Source organism: Alligator sinensis, unplaced genomic scaffold (assembly GCF_000455745.1).
Source record: "Alligator sinensis unplaced genomic scaffold, ASM45574v1 scaffold481_1, whole genome shotgun sequence".
NCBI classification, from domain to species: domain Eukaryota; kingdom Metazoa; phylum Chordata; order Crocodylia; family Alligatoridae; genus Alligator; species Alligator sinensis.
Genome location: NW_005842201.1, coordinates 1817330 through 1838168, shown reverse-complemented (window position 1 = coordinate 1838168; position 20839 = coordinate 1817330). Strand labels below are relative to the sequence as shown.

The 20839-nt window shown below is 41.3% G+C and overlaps 1 protein-coding gene across 1 annotated transcript in view; it reads left to right on the top strand.

Moving 5' to 3' along the window:
- HGF (hepatocyte growth factor) overlaps positions 1 to 20839 on the top strand; it is an 85159-nt gene that overhangs the window by 45976 nt on the left and 18344 nt on the right. Inside the window, exons 8-13 of the mRNA XM_014521299.2 lie at positions 4383 to 4557; positions 9065 to 9192; positions 11511 to 11613; positions 14047 to 14186; positions 16107 to 16145; positions 19705 to 19801. Coding sequence (XP_014376785.1) covers positions 4383 to 4557; positions 9065 to 9192; positions 11511 to 11613; positions 14047 to 14186; positions 16107 to 16145; positions 19705 to 19801 — 682 coding nt within the window. The remainder of the gene's footprint in view (positions 1 to 4382; positions 4558 to 9064; positions 9193 to 11510; positions 11614 to 14046; positions 14187 to 16106; positions 16146 to 19704; positions 19802 to 20839) is intronic.

The following is a 20839-nucleotide window of genomic DNA, read 5'->3' as shown; positions in this document are numbered from 1 at the left end:
CTTTCAAAACATTATAGAGAATTGTACTCCTCCTTCAGCCAGTTCAGCTCTGATCCAGCTCTGATTAAGGCCCTGATCCAACGAGCCACTTAAGTGCGTGTATAATCTTATGTCAAGGAAACTATTCATGTGATTAAAGTTGCATTGGCTCTTAGTCCTTAATTAAACAAATCACTTAAGATCTGAACCTGAAAAGCAGCCCATGCAAGATGCTTTGCAGGATTAGGACGGGATAGAGTTGGGTTCATATATGATATGCATACATAGAAATATTCACACATTTTTTGGACTGTGCTCACAGTCCATTATTATCCATTGCTTTTTGTAAAGATTAATTTTAAAGTTGCATGATCACTAATTTTAAATTTCAATACAAAAGACGAGGATTTCTTAAGGTGATATCTTTTATTGGACCTGCTTCAGAGTTAGGATGGAGTTAGACAAACTTTTGAAGATATTCTCCTTTTAGGCCTGACCAAAACAAGTCAGGCATAGCATAGTCATAATCATAGTCATATATTGTGTTTGGCATGTTCTAGTCAGCCCTGGAGAAAAAGGTCTTGCATTCAAAAGCTTGTCTAACTCTATCCCAACTATATAGTTGGTCCTATAAAAGATATCACGCTAAGAAAACTTTGCCTGACACAATTTTTGGCTCATCAGAGCTACCTCAGTCTTACACTACCAAATTTCAACAGGTAATTTTTGATGACAAAAGTACCTGTTTGCTTAGTTACTTGGAGAACAAAAATAATAGTGATATATGTAACCAATCAAATGGTTTTAAAAAGGTGCTTCTATTTATGAATGGCACGTGTATGAAAAGTTTATGATCAAGTCACAGGATGAATTTTGAGAAATAATGAAACTGCTCAAATGTTGATTAATTCTGAGGGAACTGCAAGTTGTTTGCAGCTTTTGTGCAAGCAGGAAAAAGGATAAGCTCACTGGATAAATGGTTTATTGTGCATAGCTCATTGAGCCCTGCTAATTAATCCTCTCAATATCCTTGTGAGTATTATATAAATGTTATTGTAGAATTATTGTTCATTTATATGATATGTGAATTTTGGAGGTGAAACTGTTATAGAGAGATTAGTTCTTCCAAGAACTATACATGCTTTGAGGGACAAATTTGGGTCTACTAGGTATCCCTTGTTTTATATTCAATATACTAATCCGTATTCTCTATAAATAATGGATGGTTCACTGTTAATTTTGTTGCTCAGGTTGTATTATGTTTGCACTTAAGGCAGGAGCTCAATCTTTTTGTTGTATAAGAAAAAACTCAATGACATTTCATTCTGTGCCTTTCTGCTTGTTTACATGGGGGGACTGTCTAGTGAATTAGCCGTGCTGGAATAGCTATTCAGTCAAACTAATTCTACATTAGTTCTCAAACATGCTTATTCCTAGGGTGACCATAAGGAAAACCAGGGTGTCCAGGGCCCTGCCTGCCCTCCCTTCCCCTCCATGTCAATTCACAAACTTGTTTTGCAATATATTCTCTCTTTAGGCAAGCCCTAAGAAATGAATCCTATTACTTTCCAAGAGAAAGGTTGATTGGTGCATCTGTTTACATGACAAAGACTGTGTGTGCACACGCGTGTGTGTGCAGGGAATGGGCATGTTAAGGCACCTATTTACATCTCCCCTTAATGGTTTGCAGAGCTGCCTGGACTCTCATTGCTTTCTGTTGTTTCCCTCCAACATGCTGTTTCTTCATCCAGCCGCATCCTTAGCACATTGCCTATGTTAGGCTTTGTGGGGTGAGGGGAGTTCCTGGGAAGAAGACTTATTGGCTACCTTCCATTCCTGTATCTCGTTCCTCAGATCCTATTAATTTATAAATAGCAAATTGTATGTCAAAAGTTTGTGCACACTAAGGATTGTTTGGGATGAGATGGCTTTCTGAGGTTAGGTAATTATTTTGATAACTAGCAAACAAGATAAAAATTAGCATTCTTCATAATGACTTAATTCTTCATTCATAATAGTTACCTGGGAGATAACAGCTAATGATGGCGAGGATCTGCTACAAAGTAGCAGTTGCTGATTTGTTATAGCTTCACAATATTGGGCAGTTCAGTGGTTCTTATTTTATGTGAAATAAATGGTTAAAAATGTAGATGGTTCCTTCTACCAAAGTGTTTAGCTAAGTCTGGAGTAGAACTCGTTATCTCCCTTTTTAACAAACATGACTAAGAATACAATTAATTTGCTATATTTGGGATCAGAAAGGAATTTTACCCCACAGTCAGATTGGTGATGAGGAGCATAGTCTCCTCACTTGGATCTTCTGAGTATTTTTAATAACACTTGCAACAGTAGGACTTTGACAGTATCCCCATCTCCCTCCTCTACTTGTGGTAGGTTAGAGTGCCCTTGGTGTTCTAGGGGAATGCAGAGACAGGGTTGTGCAGTTTTAGGAACAGGTTAGACGAGCACCTGTATGGGATTAGAGATGATCATGCTTTGAGCAAGGGATTGGACTAGATGACCTTTGATGTTTCTTTCCACCCTACTGTTCTGTGATTCCATGAATAACTTTCCAAAACTCTGCTTAAACCTCTGGAGGCAATGTATGTTCTAGAGAGTGGGAGAACAGTGGAAGGCTGTAATTATTTTTCAATTATTTTTTAAAAATATAAATTTTGATGTGACATGAAAGACATAACTGTACATTTCTACAAATATGTGTGTGTGCATGTATGCTTTTATTTCCTCATAAAGTCCTTATAAAATCAATAACAATCTTTTTAATAGATTGAAACTGGAGGTCTAGTTATCTGCTGCAAATCCCTGTGACAAACCCAGTATAGAGAATGAACTTCCTAGCTCACAGAATCCTCTGTATGCAGGGGACATTGTTCTGCCCTTTGCAATGAGTTTGGGATTCCTAGCCTCAGAGCAGTGGGGCTGCCTTTGCAGATGGACTGTGTTGGGAAGGAGAGGCAGGAAATTAATTTGACCAGGAAACATTCTGGTAAAAACATCAACCAAATAAAAGAAGAAAAGGGAAATGCACAGAGAAATGCATGGTACGGTGTTGAATCCTGAAGTTATCATTTGACATGAATGTAATCTTTAATGGAAACGATTTGGAAACAAGGCATACAAAATCCATCTGTTATGACACTTAGTTTCCCTAAGATGCATTCCCTTTACAAGTTAGTGGAGCTAGCTGGAATTAGCAACACAACAAACATGAAAGGTGTTATCAAGCAGACACGTCTATATTATTGTTCTAGTTGCTAGAGCTTTCAGAAAGAATTAACTCTCATTGACTGGGATATGTTATTAATATGCTTACTCTTTGCAAATAACATCTGATAAGCTAACTGATTCCCAGGATTGTGAACCAATCTGTATTAGCAAATACAAAATAACACTTGAAGAAACTGATTGGAAAAAAAGGTTTTGGATTTTTTTTATGTTTTGAAAACTTCTGTTCCTATAGAATTTTTAGTTTTACATGACTCAGTAGGTATCTGTTGCAACATCTGGCCCATTAACTTCTCAATTATCAACATCTCACAAGAAATTAAAAGAGCTTTCAAGTGATCTGAATTACTCATTTGAGAAACCACTGTTTCTCTGAATATTGTTCAAGCCAGCCCACACCAGCATGAATGCAGATCCTATCAACATCTGTAAAAGATCTCGAGTCTGATGAGTTCGTTGGTCTTGAAAATATTTGTCTCTCTATAGAGAATTCTTATCTCAGGTTTCCAGAAGCTAAGGGGACATATTTTTGCGCCTCTTAAAGTTAAAGAAAAGGAGTAGTTTAGAGGAATCTGTAGGACTTTAGCACATGATAAGAGTTCTTGTTTATTAATAAGGTGCTGCTCATTAATCCATTATTGATATTTATGGTGGAGTTTTCTTGGGTGCAGGGGGGAGGAGGAGGGATACATTTTAGGGTCTTAATCCTGAAAAATGTATCGATGTGCTTAACATTATACACATTGGAGATCTCTTTGGACTTTTGTAAAAGTTAAAGTAATGTGTAAATATTTGCAGGATTGGGAGTATAGTAATTAAGAATATTACTCAGACACTGACTGTTGTAGGGTCAAACAGGTGCCTCATTGAACAGCATGGTTTGCAGACATTCTTATACTCCAGGCCCTAATCCTGTGAGAAGGATGTGCCAGCATAAAACCCTGGCACTCACACCAGTATTTTAATTGGCTTTGTAAATGCTGAAATCAGCAATTAATTATTTTTAGAGTTGTCAGACTTCATCATTACTGTTAATTTCAGCAGAGGGCCAGTACTTGAGTAGCCACAGGTTAGAGATGACAGGTCACTCTCACAACACTGGGCTTGATCCTGGAGAACTAAAAACACAAAACTGCAATTTTTCTCTTCCTTTCTAGCTCAGAGCATTGTGAATAGCACTGATGCAGCAGTTGAAACAACAGAGTGCATCAAGGGGCAAGGTGAGGGCTACCGAGGTACTGTGAATAACATATGGAGTGGCATCCAGTGTCAGCGCTGGGACTCCCAGTTTCCTCACCAGCACAACATCACTCCAGAAAACTTCAAGTGCAAGTGAGTAGATACATGCAAGTGTCACAGATCACAGGACAGGGATTAGTTCCCTGTAATTTAGGGATTTGTGTTGTCAAGGAGCATTTAAAGAAAGGTTATTACTTTTTAATATATCATCATCGCTATTAGTCTGCATTCTGACACATTCATTATTGTCCTTAAGGTAGAGAGCTGCCAGAACATTGCAGGATTGTACGAACACATGTTTATTCTCTTTAAAAAAAAAAAAAAAAGACGAAAAAAAAAGAAAAAAAAAATAACAACGAATTGCTCCCAGACCATGTTTATTTTTGTACAGGTAAAACCCTGGTCCTGTAAACATGTGCCCACGAGCTTAATTGCAATCTCACTGACTTCAAAGCTAAGTGCATGTATGTTTGTGGGACTGTGGCCCAAATCCCATACATGTTAATAAATTATTACAATTTCTTGGAAGGACAAGGGTAGTTATTCATAGTTTTGATATTTAATTTAGCTGAGTCTTACTGTGTTCATTTTTTAGAGCTAGTCATAATCTCATTGAGAATACTCCACATGTATGATATTTATGCAGGGGTTTTTTTTAATTTTGCATTCTTCTTGATGTTTTTTCTCTTTTGTTAATTTTTACATTTCTAGCATGTGTTTTCATCACTCTGCCTAAAATAGTCCATTGATTTCATAGACAGAGCACAAGGTTTTTAGTTTACTAATCTCAGATCAGAAAAAATAACTTGTCCTGCAGTTTTGGGCAACATGCTTAGCCTTGCTATCTCAGTTGTTTTGTTGTTCTTTGCTAGGAGAGCTCTTGTCAGTGTTATATGATGTATTCATGTGTGTACAACAGTTTATTTTGAAGTTAAATAAAATGAACATTAGCTGGAGTAACTTGGATCCAGGTACAAAGCTAAGGTATTCTCCTATGTGGCTAAGAATAATAAGTTGAATTCACCCAGGCATGGGACAGAAGTTACACACATGCTGGTTTAAGTGATCAGAAACTGGTTTAAACCTGTAACAGAACAAAAGTTCAGTGCACATAAATCAGTTTCAAAATGACCAAAACTAGTTTAAGGTAAACTTGGTTAAGAGTAGTATCAGACTTAACTGATTTAGGTCAAACCAGTTTATGGAACTTCTGTCCTGGACCCCTTCCTGATTCAAGTTAAATCACAGTCCCCCAGCATCCCAGGATGCTTTGCAGCCCTGTGCTGTGCTGTGTTGTCTGCTCAAGCACAGCAGGATTGGCCCGCCCCTTTGGTTTCTAGCTGGAGCAGTGAGGGCTGGCTAACAAGGGTATGGGTGGTGGGAAACCGCCAGCCCGGTCTGTTTGGAGGGGACAGAGCAGCCTTTGCTAGACTTTTCCTCCCTGGAATGGAGGGGGAAGGGGCATGGGACAGCAGGCTCAGGTGGAGGGGGATTAAGCCCTTGCCTCCCCTCTTCCACTAGCATGGGACCCTAGCTGGGGTCCCCCCTGTTCGTGGCTCAGCACGGCCTAGGACCTCCAGAGCCCCTCTGCCAGCCAGGGGTGATCCTGCTGTGCCTTCCCAGCTGCCAGGGCAGGGGTTTCACTTGGGGCAGCCCAGGAACAAAGGCTAGATTGCAGGGGAGGGTGGGGAGTGAAACCGGCCCCAACCCCAAGTGGGGACATTCACAGAGCAGAACACAGAGGGGTCACAGCAGCAGTGGTGGCAGCAGTGGCTCCATCCTGGACTTGAGCCCTGCCAAGAAGAAGGACCTAGACTAGGGGAGTGTGGAAGGGGCTCAAGTGTGTCTCTGTGCTAGCTTGGGTCAGAGCTGAACTGAGCATGCAGCTGGGGGAGCAGCTCCTGCCCAGCAGCCCCTTTTACCTGCTGGAGAGTGATGCCTGGATCAGCTCTGGCCCCAGCCCTTGCAGTGGCATTCACAGCTCAGGCTCACCCCAGCAGCACCTGGAGCTGGGCAAGGGCACCAAGAAGCTGGGCGGCATGATGTTGGAGGCTGAGCTGGGACAGGCACTGGGCTCCAAGGAAGATGGGTGCAAGGGCTCCCCAGGAGGTGGGCAGGAGCTGGCCATACATGCTGCTGCTGTGCAATACTCACTCTGCTACTACCTGGTGTCCACTGGATCACTGGGCACTGAACTGGTGTGCCTTGTTCGGTCTTCCCCTACCCAGCAGTAGCGGTGGCGGTGCAGCACGGCCCTGTGTACCAAGCATCAGGCACTACCCCTCTGGCTTCCCCACTGCTGCTGCCGTAAAGGGAGCCTGCCCCAGCCATACTGGTAGGTGCTGTTGGTGCTGCCTGTGCCAGTGAACTGCGGTCAGCCATTGGCTGGGCAGAAAGCAGTGGTGGGGAAACCATAGGAGTAGTGCCCTATGCCTGGTACACAGGGCTGTGCTGTGCCACTGCCAAGTAGGGGAAGAATGATCAGGGTGCGCCCAACTCAGCGCCCATAGCCAAGGGGATGGCAGGTAGTAGCTCAGTGAGTACCACATGGCAGCGGCGAGCACAGTCAGCTGCTCCTCACTGCCCAGGGAACCCTTACGCCCATCTGCCTTGGAGCCTGACACCTGGCCTGGCTCAGCCTCCAGCATCATGTCACCCACCTTTTTGGCATTGCTGGGGTGAGCCCATGCTATGTGTGCCACTGTAGAGGCTGGAGTCAGGCCCAGGGCCGACTAGGTGATGCTCTCCAGCAGATAGAAGGAGCTGTAGGCTCGGCTCAGCTATGCCCTGGGCTAGCATGGACACACACTTGATCCGGCCCCCAACCTGAGTCCCTTTGTTCGGCAGGGCTCACTTCCAGGATGGTGGCACCATCACTGTGAACCCTTTGTGCTCTCCTCTGTTCATGTCCTCATTTAGGTTTGGGGATGGTTTCAATCCCCTTCTTCCCCCTGATCTAGCCCTTGCTCCTGTGCGTCCCCCAGCAAAAACCTGGACCTGGTGGCTGGGAAGGTGCAGCAGGATTGCCCCCTGGCCGGTAGGTGGGCTCTGGGGGTCCTGGGCCATGCTGAACCTTGAGCAGAGGGGAAAAACCAGGCTGGCCACACACCCCACCACTCACAGAGAACTTGGCAAGAGCTGCTTTCCCCTTCCCCCTCCAGGCACACCTGGGTTGGGGTCCCTGCAGGCCAGGGTAGGGGTTTAAAAGTCTCCCTATACTCAGCCTGCCCCGGCCTGACCATACCCCCCGTCAGCTCACCTTCCCTCCAGCCTTCTGGCCACTGCCGAAGGGAAGGAAGGGCTCAGTCTAGTGCTCCCCAGCTTCTAACCTGAGCCACTGCAGACATGTGGCTGCATTTCCAGAATCAAAAATGAATGTCTATTCAGTTGCTTGTTGGTTCAATCTGTGCAGGTTAGACTAACCTGCAAAGATTGAATCAATTCAGGCTTGGGCTTTTTGAATATCTGTACTTAACCCCAGATGTTAAACACTACAGTGGACCTATATCTATGAAGCTGAATGGTCCTGAACTGCCTTAAACATTTCACAACCATTAAAATCCCCAAGTCCTCAAAAAACAATCCATGGACATGAACCTACAGATTTCTTCTCATTCCAAATTACCATTGAAGTTGTGGTTTTTTTGTTTGAATTCAACAGCAGGATTAGGACTATATGTAGTTTAGGCATCTCCACTAGAAAAGTTTAACATTTCATGACACAAAGAATATTAGAGCTGTTCCTGCAGCCAGCATTCGTGTGAATAGTCATGTATAAGAGCTATTGGCATACTTAAGTCAATGGGGTTACATACATGATGGTGGAACAAGAGTTAACAGGCTTGGGCACATTTATTCTACAGTAAATTTACTGACAACTGTTGCACATGGAAAAATACAGTAAGGTCACACACATGCACAGTGAAGAACATGAGAACAATTTTCGACAGACTGGATAATAAAACTTATGTTTGAGAAGTTTGCCTAGTTGGTTCAAGCTGTGAGAATTTTTTTGTAAAGATAATCCCTTGTGGTTAGACTCTTACTGAAAAGGTGATACCTGTATAGTATTTCAACACACATTTTTCATATTTTCAGATATGGTTTCATAATTAAATCAATGACAAACATCAGAGCACCCCTTTCTACCTGTTCAGTGGAGCCATTCAAAGTGCTGGGGACTTTAAGTGCTATTGAAAGGCTTGTAGTTTAAAAAAAATACTTCTAATGGGTTTCAGGTGTATGTGATACCAGCTTGCATGCTATAAATATGTAATCAGAGAAAGCTTTGAAAAAAATGGTGGTGTTTCCCATTTGAAAATAAACCACATTTAAAATGTTATTTAACTTCAAATGAAATCCTATAGCTAGTCAAAGCATGGATCTACTGGAAATCATTCCCCATAACCGCACTCTAGTTGCATTTTTGTACTTTACTAGTCCCTGCATTTTTATTGGCTCTTAATCTGTCTGCACTTGACATTGATCAATAGTATGCAGACCTCAAGGAGCCTGTATTATTGTTAACTCAAAGGCACTAGAACCCTGTAGCAGTCTGAGGGTATGTGCAATGTAAGCTAACATGCTTATTTTTTTACAGGGATTTAAGGGAGAATTACTGCCGAAATCCAGATGGATCTGAGTCACCATGGTGTTTTACAACTGACCCAAACATCCGGATTGGTTATTGTTCCCAAATACCCAAGTGTGATGTCTCAAGTGAACAAGGTAATAGGCACAAAGAGATAAATATAATTTTAAGTAAATGTAACTGGTTCAAGGTGTCAAATAGGTACTCATGAAAATAAGAACCATATTCTAATTTCCACTGTACCCTAAAACTGAATAATTCCATTGGTTTCACTATAATTATTCTAGGGTCACTATGGTGGTCTAAATGAGGTCAAAACTGGCCTAGTCCCTCAACTCCAACAGAGGTGAAGGTTTGCTCCAATTTATCCAGCCAGATGCTCAATGAAGGCAAATAAAATGTTGTCATACAGCTGAGGTTCTGGCATATTATTTTTTTACCAGGTATAGGGGGCATCTTCATGTGCTGTTAATGTGCCTGAATAAACTCCAGTGCAGTTCATTTGTTCCTCTACAGTGAATGTCTGTTCACTTGTGCCTGGGACCATATCACGCTGAGGCAGGATGGAGCAGCCCCAGCTGGCAAGTGTCCTGGTAGGTCAGCCTGCCAGCCCACAGCTGCTCTGCCCCAGCTCAACGTGCTGCAGAGGGGCTGGTTGGGGTACAAGGGTGCTACAGTGCGGGGCTAGACAGCAGGCAGCCCTGCACTGTAGCACCCTTGTGCCCCAGGTAGTCTGGGTCATTGTCCACAGATGCATTGCAGCATACTAACCTCTGCTATAGGACAGTACTTGTGTCAGTCAGTACTGTTGTACAGTGGAGTTAATTAATTTATTGTGACTTAATAGTGTCACACATGTAGACAATGAAGGTTTACTGTAGAGCTAATTAATCTACTGCAGTAAATCACATATGTAGATGTGCCCATATTGATCATCTAATGATGGAGATTTTTTTTTAATAGTTTGAACCGATGATTCCTATGAGATAGTTTGTAACAATTCCATGTACATCACCTCTGGGAATAAAATAATTAGTATAGCTGTGAACTTTAAACAAAATCAAAGACTAAAACATTAAAGCTAGGGACAGAAATTACACATAAATTGGTATAATTGACTGGAAACCAGTTCAAATCTGCAACACAACATAAGTTCGGTGCACATTGCCCACTTTCAAAATGACTGGAACAGGCTTAAGAGAAGCCTGGATGGATGTAGCATCTGATTTAACTGATTTAGGTTAAATCAGTTTATTCAACTTCTGTCCCAGAACCCCTCCAGATTCAAGTTAAGTCTCAGTCCCCCAGCATCCCAGGATGCTTTGCAAGTCCCCTGCAAACCCCACTTCTCAGGGTGGGCTAGCCTTGGCCCAAGCTGTCTGCGGCAGCTGAGCAGGGAGGCTTGCTTTAGTGACCCCCAGCTTCTGGCCTGGGCCACTGCAGGCATGTGGCTGCATTTTCTGGAATCAAAAGTGAATGACTGTTCACTTGCTTCTCAATTCAATCTGCGCAGTTTGGATTAACCTGTGAAGATTTAACTGATTCAACCTCAGGCTTTTTGACTGTGTGTACTTAGCCTAAATGAGCTTTCTTTATAGCTATTCTTCTATAACCAGTCCTTGCCATTCCTACAAGGTGCGTTGTTATCCCTTGAGAATGGAGAGTGACACAACATCTTGTTAAATATGCCTGGGTGTTACATTAGAACCTACTTCACAATGATATTAAATAATAGATGCAGATTCTGGCATTCACTGAATATTTTCTTGGTGGGATAAGGAAATGAGTAGTTATTAACAATAAAATATCTGCTTTTGACCAATATTAAATTGTTTATTTTTTATGGGGGGGGTTTTGTGGTATTGGCCATTTTAAATGGTCCCTTTGAAGCTTTTCACACACATTTGGTGTTAATGGGTCATGAAATAAAAATGATTTGTCCTAAAAAAAACAACAATTTTTAAAGATGTGTTAAAGATACTCTAGTCTTTTGCCTTGCCAAAGGAAAGAATAACTTAATTGTTATCTGCTCCTGCCAAAATCCAGAGCTACTACTAATGAGTTTAGAAGTTTCATTCCCAATTTCAGTTGAGAACATCTGGACTATTTTTTTTAAAAGCATAATGCATCCTGGCAGTGTTTTGAAGTTGATTCTTCAGTGACCCTGCAAACCTACTTGTAATCAAATTATTTTGAACAGAAAAAAATTTCCAATTTATCTAAAAAGGAAAGACACACTTTATGATAGGTCTCAAAAATGGGATGTGTCCATCTTAATTCTGGTGGATTATTTTTTCTCTAGTTTTATTTATGTTTGTTTTATCTTGTATATTGTTTGCTAAATATAGAGCTTGATTTATTTAATTATTTGGATGACTTCTAGTATAGAACAGTTTGCTTTTCTACATTGCACACGTTCCCTCAACTTTTCTTTTTCTCAACATTTTTTATCCAGATTGCTACCGTGGCAACGGCAGGAATTACATGGGGAATTTGTCCAAGACAAGATTTGGGCTAACTTGCTCCTTGTGGGACAAGAATATTGAAGATTTAAGGAGGTGCTGTTACATATTAAACAAAGAGTACATGCAATGAGTACCATATAAACACCATTTCCAATTGCCACCTCTGTCTTCTGCAAGCATTTAAAATATCCCTTGGGATTTGCAGGATAATTTTCTTCAACATTTAAGTATATTGCATAATGTGTCTTTGTTCAGGATTACCACTAATTGCAGGCTTTAGCATTTAGTTTACTGGCTAGGTTTCCCCCCTGTCTGCCCTTTAAAAATATTATGCTGAGGAGGAGGGTAGAAGGATTATGTTGTATTTGCTCCCTATGGAACATGAATTATGAATTACTGAGCACTCTCTGAATACTGTCAAGAACAAGACTTGAACAAGAACCGAGATGATGCACTGGTAGAAAAGGCAATGAAATTTGGTAGACATCAGTTCAATTTATTGTTGCAAATGGATCAACACTCCAAGAAAGGTTATGAGCATGATACCAGTGCTCTCTGCAATGCACCTAGTTCAGTTTTACTTGCAGTGCAGACTCTGCTTGTTAGGAAAAGAAGACTAAAAACCTCTCTCAGTAAAGGTACAGTGGGCTTAAAGGCACATGATCATTAAAAATAATGACACATTGTTACTAATGCAAAGCAAATTATTTTCCTTCACTTAGGAAAGTAGTTGTTCTTTGTTTTGTATTTAGTTTCTGCCATCCCTGTTTGGTTCTTTGTTAGTTAACCATTACAGTGTGGGAATTTCTGCACCCACTTGCTGACTGCCTTTATTAATCAACTGCATTTCAGGGATGTGTTGTAATGTGCATATACAGGTTGGGTCCTAAAGTCCTTTTCTAGTTGCATCAGATGCTCAGAATGGGCATGGAAGTAAGCAGCATGATTATCTTGAGTACCCGAGCTGACCAGCACAGAGGGGCTATAGGTGCTGCCACTAATAACAATAAGCTTTGGCCACCTGTTTCTGCTCTGCATATTTCAAACCTGGAACTGTTGCACTGAGGATGTGCCAGAGGTGACCTCTGCTGCCACTCTCAAGATTTCTGTTTCTCAAGAGCAGTGCCTGAGTGTCCTCCTCATTCGACTCATGGTTTTGGTGTATGGGGTGCGGGAGCAGGTTTTGGGCAGCAGCCTCAACAACATCACAGAACCAGTGTAGAGATGCCTATAGTTTGCACCTGTCTGTTCATGGGCATGCATACATGCATCGAGACAAGCTCCAAATCCATTCCCATCTGGGTCCTGTGTTAAGGATATAAGTGTATTTCCACTGAATGGATTTTTTAGTCCTGAATTAGGTAGCGCTATGCTGCCTAGGTTACCTATGGAGAGAGTGAAAGGATTTTCAGCCAGCAGAGCTGGGAGTTGTCTAAGCTTCCAGGAGGAACAGAAGGCACAACCAGGAGATACTTAATGGGATAAGACACAATTTCCCCTTTCAATTACATACTGGGTCAGCTGAGGGAATTTTCCCAGAAAGTTGAGGTCCAAGGAGCTTCTCTTTTTCATATTTGCAGACACATTACTATTTTCCAATAAGTAAATAGAGGTGATGAAATGAGATGGGAGCTTAGGCACAGCTTAGGTAGCTCGTGACTTGCTTCTGTCTGATACTCTCTCCCTTATTCTCTTTTTCCTGTCTACACTTGACTTAATGTTGCTTGCACTCAGCCTACATCTCACTATGGACCCATGTTATTGGATTTAGGTGTATTCAGGATCTGCCTAAGAGACTGTGCCCTGGGTGGGGCAGACAACTGCAGGGCCTTTCATCCAGCTTGAGATAGGGCTTTGAGGCACTCATTAGCCAGGAGGTGGCAGCAGTGCTTAGCCAACTTTAAAATATAAACCAGGGACAACTTAGGTACCTCTGCCCAATAGGTACCAACAGGTTTGGCAGATGACTGAGCTGCAGGCTTAAAAATACCAGTGATCTTTAATGGGTGGATGGTAGGTGCTTATCTGCTTCGTCAAGCACCAAAATGCCTTAAAAGAATCTAAGATAAGTGTTTCCAGGTTGAGTTGGGTAAATTATTTCTCTTTCCAGGCCTCAAAGCAACTAGAAAGTAATTCCCAAGCTCCTATCAGATGCCAGAGGATTTGCAGAAACAAACACAAAAGGAGAATGAACACAGTCAAAGCAAATTAATGTAAAAATAGAAATGAATGTTCATAGTCATTTTTTTGTATTATTCATCCAGCTATGGTTAATAATGTATAATGACATAACTCCAGATTTTAAAAGATATTTAGCCATTGCTCTGTTCAGCCATTTACTTTCAATGAGACTGAAGTTGCTAGGGCCATAAGATTTTGAAAATGAAGATTTTTAAAGAAATTTAGGCAGGTCACATCCTGCCTTCTACACTTCTAAATGAAATGGACATTACAGTGCAATCAGCTTTCAGAGTCTGGACAACACTCATTTACCAATGCTTATTGGTATCCTATATTTTTCTTTAGGCATATACCAGTGTTCAGGGAACCGGATGTTAGCAAACTGAAGAAAAACTACTGCCGCAATCCAGATGACGATGCTCATGGTCCCTGGTGCTACACAAGTGATCCACTCATCCCCTGGGACTACTGTCCTATTTCTAGATGTGAGTACTGAGTATGCCTCAGGCATTTGCAACTTGAGAATGACTGTCAGCTGCATAATTTTAGCTATGCAAAGGTGCCTTGTGCATTGGTCTCACTTCTGGCTGTCACATGTGGGACCAGACATTTTACATTCCTACTTGGAGTAATTTAGCTTGGGAGCAATGGGAGAAGCTGGCTGTGCAAAGACTGTGCAAAGCCTGTGCCAGGGGATGCTCCCAGGACTGGCTTTCAGGCTCTTTTATGTAGCTGCTGCAGCAGCATAGATAGAAGTCTAACAGATGGGCAAGTGCTTTCTAGTGGGACTACTTGCCACAGTCAGGTTGGCAGGGGAGGGAGGATGGCCCAGGGGTTAGGGTACTGGCCTGGGGCTTCAGAGACCCAGGTCAAATACCTTCTCTACAAGAGGTTTCCTATGTGACCAAAATCTCTGTGCCCCAATTCATTGTTAAATGAGAATAAAGCATGGCATATATTTGTGGGCAGCTACTGTCAAACTTCATAGAATGATTTAATGATCCCTCTCTTAAAAAATGTTATAGATGTCATTTCTACTAAAACTGTATATTAGAAATGGAATGGCTTCATCAGATGTAATCAAAAGGGATCAGGAAAAATAATTGAGGTTTAGTGGAAAAAGAAGCTCAGGCTGAAAAAGATTGGAATGCATGTTTAAACATGAAAGATATCTTTCTTCAATTTGTAGCTTAAAACCACAAATGCTTCATAACCTGGGAGACCATTTATATAGTAAAACAGGCTCTTGGATGTGTTCGTGTGATCTCTGGAGTTTAAGGATAAAGTTATAGTCATTTCTACTAGCAATTGGCAGTATTTTATCATGACCTGGCACAGCAACTGGTCTAAGAGGGAGATTCCCTAAATGCATGTGCTTTATGTTGTATTGTTGGAAAGTAAACAGACTGTGCAGAAGAATTTTTCCTTGTTAAGTAGAAAAGCCGAAGTTGAAGAAATGATAAATCTATTCTGCTTTTGATTCTATTGTCTATACTAATGAGGTACTTATAGCAAACATTAATAGGCATGATTTTTGGTTATCGCTGGCAGTGCTATTCCTGCTAATTCCTCTGCAATCCAGAGGAATGAATGCAGCTCGTGTAGATATACTAGAACTAGTTTAAACTAGTTAACTTGTGTACTGATAACATTGTAGCTGTGACAGATGTGGGCTTCAGCTGCTGTGCTGAGCGCTTGCCCCTGGTACTGGGTGGACTTGTAAAGCCTTTGCAGAAGCCAGGGTTGCTATGGTTAAACTGGCACAGGAAGCTGAACAAGCTAGCTCAGATATGACCACAAGCACTACAGTCATGCCTTCAAATTATCCTAAGATAAAAGGTCTCTTTTAAAAGGTAATGTGAACAGAATTTCAGCAACTTAAAGAAAATAAGTTAATTTTGATTAGGGTTGGAGGTACAGTGGAGGTAGATTTTGGATAGTAAATTTGCATCCAGATGCACTTTTTTCTAATATAAATATAAAGTCAAGGCTTGCAGTTTTCAAAAGGGTTAGAAGTAAGTTAGGAACCCAACTTCCTTTGAATCTCAGTTGGATTTAGTCACATAACTCCTTTAGGCCCCTGGGAAAATCATACCCTTATTTATTTGTTAGTACTGGCCAATACTTATCTTGAATTTACTGTGTACATGTGGTACATGTCTCATAGTTCAGACATTCAGATTTTAGCCAAGCAGAAAACCACAGAAAATTAACATTTTTTTAAATGTTGCTAAATTTTATCTGAATTCCATCCAGTTGCTCCTTTCTGCTAAACTTGCCCTTATGGCTTGATTCAAAGCCTACTGAAATCTTAATTTGGTAACTTATTGATCTTTAACACCGTATTTGTTTTCCTATTATGACTTAATTTTTTCTTATTATGGATGTCTTGTGAATTTGTCTAGGTAAAGGTGATACTACTCCGACCACAACCAGCTTAGATAGTAAGTAACTTTTACTTATTTTCCTTTGTTACTTTATGATAGTTTTCCTCTCTTCTGTGTGTTTCAGTGCATGCTGGAAAGGAACCTGAGTAACTTCTGTAGCGTTAGCGCTACTGGGGCTGCCCACCAATCATTCTCATATGTGCTTAAAAGGGACACAAGCAGATGTCACAGAAAGTGAACTGGATCAGTCTCACTCCAGTAGCTACAAAGCTGCTCAGGTTCTTAAATGTATTAGCAGCTTCTGTTTTGGCTGAAAAAGAATCATAGACACATAGACTGAGTCTTGAGTCTTAGACACTTAGACATGCTTAGAATTGATCCAGATCAAGTATCAAGGCATCCTGCTCCTACCTAAACTGTTGCAAACTCTGCTAACTTCCCGGTAGCACAGCTATCTCTTTCCATTTGAAGAGCTTTTCTTTAGGTTATTGAAGTCTTTTCTTTTGCTTGATTTGTAGCTACATTTGATAGCTAACTCCTCCACAAGTTTACTGCCCTCTTTCCCCCTTTTATTTTAGTGACTATTTTCCCTGACAAAATGGAGTATAAGCCATTGTTGTATCCAGTACACTAGCTGCGGCTGACTTTGCTTCTTTCTCAAACCTGAGGAAGGGCACGTTGTGCCCAAAAGCTTGGCTAACATAGAATCATAGAAAAGTAGGGTTGGAAGGGACCTTAGAAGGTCACATCTAGTCCAATCCACTGCTCAAAGCAGGACCGTCCCTAACTTGATCATCCCAGCTAAGGCCTGGTCTACCCGGGTCTTAAAAACCTCTAAGGATGGAGATTCCACAACCTCTCTGAGTAACCTGTTCCAGTGCTTTACTACCATCCTAGTAATTTTTTTTTTCTTATTATCTAACCTAAACCTCCCTTGCTGCAACTTGAGACCATTGCTCCTTGTTCAGTCATCTATCACCACTGAGAACAGTCCAGCTCCATCCTCTTTGGAACCACCCTCCAGGTAGTTGAAGGCTGCTTTTAATCCCCTCTCAGTCTTTTCTTCTCTAGACTAATACCTCTCTCAACTGTATATCATATTTACCCAAAGCCAGGCCTGGAGCTGTCACTGCTGCTTCTCCCTGGCCAGGCTTGGGCTCCCCTGGGCCTGTACTTGAATCTAAGACAAAGCTTTTTTTACCCCATGTTGATGAGAGAAAGAAACCTTGCCTTGAATTAGATTAAATATGATAATTGGACCAATACAAATATTACCAAGCAAAGCTTGCTTCTTGCCTAAGTTCCCAATGTGCTATGCACTCAGAAAGCATGCCTAATGCTTGATTGATGCTGACAACAGCACTCAGTTCTGTGGAGCCAGGATGGCATATAGTCCTGAGAACTGCCTCTGGGGCAGCACCCACCTTTTGCATAATAGTGCTTGTCACACACGTGTCCATGCGGGGTCCACAGAACCCCAAATTTCTCCTCACTCTGTTGCCAATCTCCCTATGAAACAGACGGAGCTTGCCCTGGGATAGCTCCCTAGTATCCTTCTACCGGACCTTGCCGACACAGCAAAGGTTCCCCTCCTCCCTCTTTTTGGGTTGAGAAGAAATTATGGGTGCCCCTCTCTGTAGAGAGAGCTAGCTCGCAGTATCTGTCGCTTGCTCAGAAATCTTTTTTTCCACAGGCAATCAGTAAGGAGACAAAACAACAACAAGATTTATGATGTAGGGAAAAAGAATTGTATAAGCCAAACAGACTGTAGGTTTTAAAAAACTGAACGGCAAAACAAATAAAGTTCCTTAACCTCTCATCTGGCTACAGATTAGTCCCTCCTGAGAGACCTGCCAGACTTCTTGGAGATCAGCCTTCATGCTGACTCTGCCAGGCCTGGCATCTTGGACTCTGCCAGGCCTGGCATCTGGAGTCATTGAACCCCCAAAGCCTGAGATTCAAAGACATTTGATTCTACCCTAGCTGGACCCTAAAAAGCCTCCTATCAGCATTACCCCAATTGCCCAGTACTCCCAGGGCAATTACTCCCAGATGCCTTGGCTATTATAGAGTTTATTTCCCCCCATCAAAGGTGGACTGTGCCTTGGGACTAACTCTTTCTGTCTGTGCTTGGGGTTGGAGAGGAGGATGGTAACTGGTTTTAGGTATGCATGCCTCAGTCCCCTGAATGAACCATATGCAAAATTATAAAGATCTACATAGACAGCATGACATAATTTATATGGTGATAACAGTAATCTAAAAGGATGCAGCATACCATTGGCATTCCAACAAAACCACACATATATGCTATACCAGTACCATAAAACAAAGGAAACATTCATGACTCCCCGTGAACCCCCAAACATAACAAGGTTTGTGACAGCACCTACCTTTGACATGACTGGAGCACTTGCCATGAAAGTGGTGGATCTGTGTTCCAGGTACTTGTCAGCCTCTATCTCCTACTTTGGACATGACCATGAGACTAGGGAACAGGCTGGGTGGCAGTACCACCCTAGTGAATTCACAAGGAAAATAAGAAAGAGAGAACATGACTGTATCCCACTGAGCAACTCAGGAGGGATCCTTGGTTCCCATCACTACTATCAGTACTGTTTATGCATTTTATATTAGACAGCTATTGATTTAAAACATACACATAGGCACTGAAATAACTCTTGCAGCAGAAGCCTTTGTGTGAACCTAGAAACAGGGGCATGCACTTCCTGAGCAACTTATTAACCCGCTGTTGTACAACAGATTGATGGCACAATTACAAATATCCAAATCCATATTGGAGAGTGAGATCACAGTAGGTGCTGTCCTTTGTATGGAATTCAGTGCAATTGTGGTGAGTTAGGCATCTTGGTCTGAAAAATGCATCCTTTGTGGGCTCTCTGGATGCCCAGTGAAGGCATGCCCTTTGCAGCCCTGAGTTAGATGCATAAGCTGTGACTATACCTATGATTTTCCTCTGCATATCTAGGCATCTTGCTGCTAAGCACCTAGGAATTCAGGTTCACCCTTTGGAAGCAGTCAGTTCTCTCTTGATTCTGTAAGGCTCTTTGGTATCTTTACCCTGTCGATCTGGATCACCCTTCTAAGGCAAAGCATCTAAGTTCCAGGTGTTGCAATACTTAGGTGGAGGCACCTATGAGAATGAATTGGACCTGGTCCTTATTTCTGTTGGCATGCAGAGAAAAAAAACAACAAAAAAACCCAGAAAATTACCTTTGGCTTTAAGAAAATTAGATTTACAGAAGGAAATTTAAAAATCCCTTAGTGAGCTGATACCTTTAACATGTTCTGTAACATTTATTCACCTTGCACGTGATGAAACATGGTGGTAGTTTTCAATATTTGTTTTTTAGTTCTGTAAATTTTGATCATAAAACCATGTACATGTGTTTGTCAACATCCCCCTAAAATTATGGCCCAGTCCCAATCCTATCGAAGTTATTTTGAATATTGTTTAAAGAAATTTTAGTAGCTCTGAGGAAAAAAAAAAGTCTCCATTTTATTCAATATTGACCTTTCTGTGGTCCTTATGTGCAATTGTACAGGTTTCCTACCGCTGTTTTTAGTAAAATGTGATCTCTGGACCTGCTTTCAGATACTGTCATTCCTTGTGCCTCAACAAAGCAGTTGAGAGTTGTAAATGGAATCCCAATGCAAAATAACCCAGGATGGATGGTTAGTTTGATGTACAGGTAACTATAACTGCACAGAAAGAACACAGTGCTTTTGTAAGAGAGTATGTGCTTTGAAATTACATTAAATGTGGATCTCCATGCAGGTTGTAGACTGTAGTTCAAGACTGGATAGTCAACACCCCCTCCCCTACCATTCTGCAATAAATGTTGGTTCTGGAGTCTACAGCTTTCATGTCAATGACTGGGTTCAAAGCTTGTCTTTTTCTATATAGATCATAAACCTTCTGCTAAATCATATGCTATAAATCAAATCTATATAGATCATAAATCTTCTGCATTGTAGATTAGCTACTGTAAATCTAGCTGCATCATAAGTTTTATTTCTACCCTTAAAATGTTTATTTTTTCTAGTGTTTTAGATGTAAGAAAATCTAGTTGCATGATGCCTCCTTTACTTTAAGAGCTGTGCTTTTGGATGTATATTGACGTATGCAGAATTTATACTGGTGTCAAATTTAACGCTATCTGTTCATGTCATTACATGCAATTGAATTATAATTTGTATGAAAAATAAGTATGGACAATAAGGAAATCCCTTTTTTCTGTAAAATAATATGTTAATGTTTACAACTGGAAACATTGCATTTTGCAAGATCCTGTTCAGTAAAATTTATAGTAGCATTTCATCTCACATTGTTCTGTTTAGTGCCAAGTAAAAAAAAAATCAACATAAAAAGCTTCGTTTTGATATTTGTCACTCCTAACCAGTCCTGTTTTTACTGTTAAAGTGAACCTGCAGGCAGAACCCTATGATAGGAAAGGTATTTTGTAAAAACAGGGGTTTTGGATCATTGAAATAGTCTCCTTCAGTGCTTTTCTCTGTCCTTCTGTCACCAATGTCTTTCTTGCTCCTCACCTACTTCCTACTAAATGGGAGATGTTAAAAATAATCCAGAAAAAGTGGTGCTTTATTTTAAATGTGGTGCGCTCCCATGCCAAGCCCCGCAAATGCCAAAAAGATGCAGCGTGCAACCTGGTTCTGCAGCATCTGTAAGAACCAGGCACTTTAGTGGGGCTTTTTTGGCACTTTTCTCT